Here is a 7,388-nt window from a genome sequence, read left to right on the forward strand (position 1 = left end):
CACAGACTGTTTAATGCTGCTAAAGTACATGTATACACACTCTCTCTCACACACACACACACACACACACATGCATAATGAGTGTGTAGTTCTAGCGATCTTACCTTGTACACTCGGTTTGGTCTTCAGGATGTAGAACATAATAATCATCACTATAGCGATGGCCATGATGAAGATGGTTGACATGGCGATGATGAGGGCTGTTGCTAGGTGACCTTGTCCTGTTGGATCTGGAACACAGTAAAAGATTCTATGTTGCTTGACGACCGTCAAATGCTACAATTGCACTGACTTTTTGTTTTGACTGATTGTTTATAGACCCTTTTTGTGCCGACGTCACAGTTACATCACAGCGCTAGCTGGAGGCAAAACAATGAGAAAACTGGAGGCGGCTGATACAAACCAGCACAGATTGAGCTACATGAGGAGCTTAAAATATCGTCTTGTTGTAATGTTGGGTTCCAGAATTTACGTAGTACAGGCTCCAATTTGAAATTTTATCACATACTGTACCTGCTGCCACTGCCAGAAAAAACCCCGATGACAGCTGTGGTTAAACACGTTAAAGTGAGTGAACTGGACAGAAACAATCGTCAAAATGCTCGCGTTTGCAGCGCACACTTCTCATCAGAAAAAGGTTCAATAAAGTATTGTCTTTCGTTGTTATGGATTATGGTTTGTGTTATGCGTCTAAAGATTTCTTATGCATATCGTGTATGAAATAATGTCTGTGTGCATGTGTGTAAAACAACAAACTGACGATTCATATGCTTAATCATCTGTAATTGTATATACATTGTTGTGATTGATTGTGGCTGGAATTTAAGAAAAAATAATTAATTATTAATACTGAATGTACCTTATATTTCTCATATTCTATAATATTGCTGGTGTTTTATCTAAGCAATAAGGCCGTATGTTACAGTGATTTTACTATGTTTGAAAAAAACCATGGTAAATCTGCTGCGTTAAAATATAATATGTGAGCCTGGAGCACAAAAGCAGTGTTAAGTCGCTGGGGTATATTTGTAGCAATAGCCAACAATACATTGTATGGGTCAAAATTATACATTTTCCTTTTATGCCAAAAATCATTAGGATATTAAGTAAAGATCATGTTCCATGAAGATATTCTGTGAATTTCCTACCGTAAATATATCAAAACTTAATTTTTGATTAGTAATATGCATTGCTAAGAACTTCATTTGGACAACTTTTTTGCACCCTCAGATTCCAGATTTTCAAATAGTTGTATCTCAGCCAAATATTGTCCCATACATCAATGGAAAGCTTATTTATTCTTGCCTTTCTCTGCGTGTGGGAATATGGTGGTGCTGCTGGACGACACGCTGGGAGCTCGGCCCGATGACGGCGGCGTCGACTGCATGCCTGTAAAACAACATTCAATAAAATCAGTCAGTATAGTGTGTGTCGCGTCTGTCACTCGTCACTCCTGCATCTGCTGAACGCTTCTAAATCTCTCATTCTGCTCACTTATCACCAAATCTGGGATTCAGTCGTTTTGTCCACTTGTTTTCTTTCAATCAGCACAGGTTTTGTGTTTCTTTCTGGAACTTATTAATCGTAGGTCTCATTGATCTGAGCTCATGCACCTCAGTTTATGAGTGAAAAAAGCATTATTTATGCATAATTTTGGCTCATGAGTTCAGATCAGTGAGGCCTGCGATCAGTCAGATCCAGAAAGAAACACAAAACCTGTGCTGATTGAAAGAAAACAAGTGACGACTGAATCCAAGATTTGGTGATAATATAGCACAACGAGAGATTTACAAGCTATTTAAGAAGACAGTTATTTTTAACCCGGGAAATTAGGAATAAGAAAAATCCCCAAAAGCATAAAAATTATCAAATTTTTGGGGGGAAGTTGTTATACGCCGTGTGAGCAAATTTAGCAAGTTTTAGTCCAACAGGTTTATTATAGTTAACTAAAACTAAAACCATAAAAGACACGAAATATAAATAAAATATTTTTAATATTAAACTTATTTTATTTCAGCTAGTTGCCATTTCTCATTTTCATTTAGTTTAACTTGATCAAAAACTGAATAAAAACTATGTTTAAACTAAAAATATCAATATAAAAAATACTCATAATCAGAGTACAGTTACTTGATTACATATCATTCACACAATTGTTAATCATAATTTATTGATTCTCTCTAATTCTTCTTTTTCATCTTTACATTTTCCTAAACATTACCCATTGTAATGCACAAATTCATTATTTCTTATCCAATTAATTATTTCTTATTTACACGTACTGTAATGTCACTCTTTCACCTAATATATTTACTTGAAGCCCCGCTGAGATTTTAAGGTAATTAAGTAATAATTAAGTAACACATCTGCATGATCACGGTTCTCTGATGTTGGTTATTGCTCACACGACATGCAGGTAAACAAATAAAATATTTAATTTCATTTGATTGATGTTATTTTAAAATGATTTATTTTAATTTTACATTTTGAGAAACCTTGACCTAATGTAATGTTGTTAATTACAACGAATGTAATATATTTTTAAATCAATATGGTACAAGATTATCCTATTTAAATCAATGTAAGGTCAAAAGTAATCTAAAAGTAGTCTGATTATATGACCTGAAATGTCTAATGTAATGGATTGGTTACTAACTACCGTTTTTGTCATTAATCTAGCCAACACTGAACCAGTAACATCAACTCGCTTTTTCAGGAAACAGAAAATCCTCTCCAGGTCAAAATGACCAGAAAATATAAACACGAGTTATTCTAAATGACCAAAAGCTGCTGATTTTTCTTCACTTTAACTGAAAATGTTCTTTGATGGAGTACAATTTGATGCCGCACGACATTTAATGTAAAACAACCCAACATTAAATATGGACCGCTAACAGTCTTAATGGACTAAAACACAAATCTGCGAGTGCTCTGGAGTTGAAGTATTGATTTAATTACCGCGCACCAACAGCACAATTTGTCAAAGCTCTCATACGTTTGAGGTCTTTGCTTATTTCTTTCTCATTGCGAGAGTCAAACACACTGTAAACCAAAGAAAACCCCATGCGCTCTGATTTCATTAGAAACCATTATCAATCTGATGTTACCACTTCCATTTAATGCCAAATCACCTGTTGAGATCACGGATGTTTGTCTTCCCATGTTTCCATGCCTGTCGACTGCAAGCAGCAGCAAGTGAATCATCTTTTTATTCCCTCGAAACGTAATTATTACGCTGCGCTGCGGGCGAGCATCATTTGCAGATTAGCCGGCGAGTGCGAGCATGACTTCACTCCCTCCGCATACTTTCACATCTACAGCTTTAAAAGACCTGTTTGTTATGCTTTTTTAATTAAATATCTACTTCATTTCTGTCACCGCACAATAGAAAACTATTAAAGAGGCTCTGAAAACAGCAGGACCGGCGCAGACGTGTTTTCCAGCACAAAGACCCCTTTATTTACAGGATGCTCATCTGAAGAGACTTACAGTAACTAAACAGTTCATCATAGAGCCAGCAGTATTCATAATACATCACACTTCCAGGTTTATAATGAACCGTTGTTCTCAGAGCGGATGTAAATTAATAATTTATGGACGCTTTATGCAAGAAGATCAAGTTTATCTCAATAGCATAAAAGCCACGACTTAATGCACATAGAAATGAATAAATTAATTAAATTTCTAAAATTCTAAATAAAATTAAATACATAATAAAAATTAAATTTAAAATGCAAATCAAATAAAAATGTAAAGGCTAATAAAATAATCTAAATAAAATAAAAGCAATTTATCAAAAAGCCAACCGTTTTTGTAATATATAATGTCAGGTTTATTGGACAACCACAGATCTGAAATCTGTCACTAAAATTAAGAATTTATATAAGCAGGAGAAGTTATTCCTTATATAGTGCATAATATACACAACAAAATGTTTGACGTAAAGAAAAAGCCAAAATTAAAGACATAAAAGCCACAACTAAAATAATTTATGGGCATAAAATGAATGTATAAATAATAAAATAAAATAAAATAAATTTTATTTTAAAATCAAATGAAAATCAAATGAAAATAAAATAAAATAAAATAACATTAAATAAAATTAATTAAAATTAAAATTAAAATTAAAATTAAAATAAATTAAATTAAATTAAATTAAATTAAATTAAATTAAATTAAATTAAATTAAATTAAATTAAATTAAATTAAATTAAATTAAATTAAATTAAAAATATACATTTGTCAAAGAGCCAACAATACTCATGATACACAATACTGGGTGTATAAGACTACTAACAAACCGTTGTTCTCATTCTCTCAGAATAAATAAATAAATAAATAATTGTTTTCGGAGAGGCAACACTATTTGTGATATACAATACTAGGTTTATTGAACTAATAGATTAGGAAGATGACTCAGTCAGCTTGATTTTCATTAGAAATCGCTAGTGTAAGAAGCAGTTTGCTGGTCATCAGAGTTTCCACGCTCTTTCTGAAGAAACATCTCATGGCCAAAGACAAACAGAGATTTAAAAAAAGAAATTAGCAAAACAAAACAATAAAAATCTTGGCTCTGGCTCGCTCGGTCAAACCTGGAGTTAATCAGTTTCCCTCTCTTCCACGAACGACGGCATTTCATCCCAAATAAACTCAGACTCCTGAACCTGAACCTGAGCGGAAAGCAGACGTGGATATTTACGGTGATGAGGAATGGTTGCGCTGATGTTTAGTGGATTACGCGGCATTAAATCTCAGGTTTGCGCGGGTCTCTGCGCTCGTTTCCATGCGGTCAGCGCTTCAGGTATGCGCCGCTAATCAGAGACTCCAGTGTGTTATGAACGATCTGCCAAACACCAGAGCCAGGCCAAGAGAAGGAAAATACATCTAGAGGACCTTGCTGCGCCGCAAACTGATGGAATCCAGACGTGTTACTGATGACCTGCTGTTGGTTCTGTGCTCATGCTACAACACTCAGATCCAGATCCTGCTGTGGGTTTAATTTAGTGAATCTGTATTCTGTGGTAAACTGTGTGTGGGCCTCCGAAGCGTTTAACGTAACTGTGTTTATGCAGCGCTGAATAAAAATGAGCAAAGATAGGCAGAGAGAGGAGACAGGAGATGAGCACATATGTGTCCCTGCAGCACAAAAGCAGTCTTAAGTCGCTGGGGTATATTTGTAGCAATAGCCAACAATACTTTGTATGGGTCAAAATTATACATTTCTCTTTTATGCCAAAAATCATTAGGATATTAAGTAAAGATCATGTTCCTTGAAGATATTTTGTAAATGTCCTACCGTAAATATATCAAAACTTAATTTTTGATTAGTAATATGCATTGCTAAGAACTTCATTTGAACAACTTTAAAGATGATTTTCTCAATATTTAGATTTTTTTGCACCCTCAGATTCCAAATTTTCAAATAGTTGTATCTCAGCCAAATATTGTCCTATCCTAACAAACCATACATCAATGGAAAGATTATTTATTCAGTTTATTCAAAATTGACCCTTATGACTGGTTTTGTGCTCCAGGGTCTCATTAATGAGATGTTCTTACACTCTTTGATGTTTCGAGGAGCGTTCTGACAGGAGTGACACACCATGCCATAGATGTTACGCGGACGGTTCTCCAGAATGTAGTACCTGAACCAGAAAACACAAAAACAAACTCAGAAAGCATTGGTAAAGAAATGACGAGTTAATGTAAGATTTAGACAAAATAAGATTTTTTTTTTTATATCACATTATACATTCAAACCAAAAATGATTCAGACAGCAGATATAATTGTTGATGTTTTTTCACTAGTGTGTGCAGGACACTATAGTTTATTTATGTAAGTGAGGAGAGCAAAATAAAGTGAACTGTGACATATTATACCCATAAAGTCTTCATACAGTGGACTACCGGATCAAAAATGATTCAGACACTTTGAGCTGAGCATTTTTTGCTGAAGTGTTTTTCTTTAATTGCTAATGTGATCTTTTTACACCACAGACTGAACTAAATGAAGCACTGCTTGCTAATTAGTTGAGCTAAATTGGTTTTATCTAATTGTGTTCTTAATGTAACAGCTGACAGCTATTCAACAGAATTCATTACATATCTTTCTATCAGAGTTATCTGACATTATCAAGATGAATTTCTTCTGAGTTCTTCTCATATTTTATTACCGTTTTCTAAACTATAGCCAATAAACTGTGATATAATGTGAGAAATGTTGAAGGTGTCTGAATACATTTTGGTTTGATTGTATTTACAACAGCTATTCAGAATGTTTGACACAAAGAAAAAGCCAAAGTTAAAGACATAAAAGCCACTGCTGAAATACTTTAAAATGGATGTCAAAAAAAATAAAATTAAATTAAAAAAATTTTTTTTTTTCAAAATGAAAAAACTAAAACATAAAATAGGGAAAAATATTTTTTAAATTACTGACTGCAAAAAAAAAAAAAAAAAAAAAAAAAAAAAATATATATATATATAAACGGACTGAAATAAATAATAAGGAAAGAAATAGTAAAAATAAACAAGCACATTACTGACTGCAGGATGTTTGACATAAAGAAAAAGCTCAAATTAAAGACATAAAAGCCACAATTAAAATAATTTATAGACATAAAAAGAAATGTGTAAATAAAATAAAAAAAATACAATAAAATACAATAAAAAAATAAATAAAAAAATGACATTGAAACAAATAATGAGGAAAGAAATATTATAAATATACATAAAAAAAACACATGAATGACTTCAGGATGTTTTTGCTGAGAATTGTGCAAATTACCTTTTTTAATGTTTTATTCCATGGCAGAAACAAAAAAACAGAATTGCAAGATATGAACTCAGAATTCAGAGAAAAACTCAGAATTGTGAGAAAAAAAGTCTGAACTGTGAGAGAGTCACAATTACCTTTTTTTTTTTTTATCCCGTGGCGAAAACAAGCCTTCATAGAGAACGTTTGACAGCAAAGAGAAAACAACACAACTGAATCTTCAAAGGCTGAATGTGTTTAATGATCTGCTGCATGTTCAGTGTTTTTGCTCATGTGAGTCGAGACGAACCGATGCCCTCAAACACAGAACACACACTTCACATTCAGACCGACACAAATGCCTGATCAAAGCCATCACGAGCTGCGATCTCAAAGGAAATATCAGCGATCAGACTTCACGTCCCTCCAAACAGAAACAGCAGAGACTTCCTGAGGCAGAGTATATTAAACACTCAATAATGTGCTTTTAAAAAGCTGCACTTTGTATATTTATATTCAAGCCAATTGAAACCAGACCTTCTGCTTTAAGTGGCAACAGCAGCGTGAAGCTGTCGTGTGTGTGTGTGTGTGTGTGTGTGTGTGTGTGTGTGTGTGTGTGAGAGAGAGAGAGTGT

At 33.6% G+C, this 7,388-nt stretch overlaps 1 protein-coding gene across 1 annotated transcript in view; it reads right to left on the bottom strand.

The window, feature by feature from the left end:
- Positions 1-7,388, bottom strand: part of LOC107697794 (tumor necrosis factor receptor superfamily member EDAR-like) — a 26,758-nt gene that overhangs the window by 14,716 nt on the left and 4,654 nt on the right. Inside the window, exons 2-4 of the mRNA XM_016498656.1 lie at positions 5,560-5,645; positions 1,306-1,389; positions 105-230 (exon numbers count right to left, since the gene is read on the bottom strand). Coding sequence (XP_016354142.1) covers positions 105-230; positions 1,306-1,389; positions 5,560-5,645 — 296 coding nt within the window. The remainder of the gene's footprint in view (positions 1-104; positions 231-1,305; positions 1,390-5,559; positions 5,646-7,388) is intronic.

The sequence above is a fragment of the Sinocyclocheilus anshuiensis genome, unplaced genomic scaffold, assembly GCF_001515605.1.
Source record: "Sinocyclocheilus anshuiensis isolate Anshui unplaced genomic scaffold, SAMN03320099.WGS_v1.1 scaffold1123, whole genome shotgun sequence".
Taxonomy (NCBI): Eukaryota; Metazoa; Chordata; class Actinopteri; order Cypriniformes; family Cyprinidae; genus Sinocyclocheilus; species Sinocyclocheilus anshuiensis.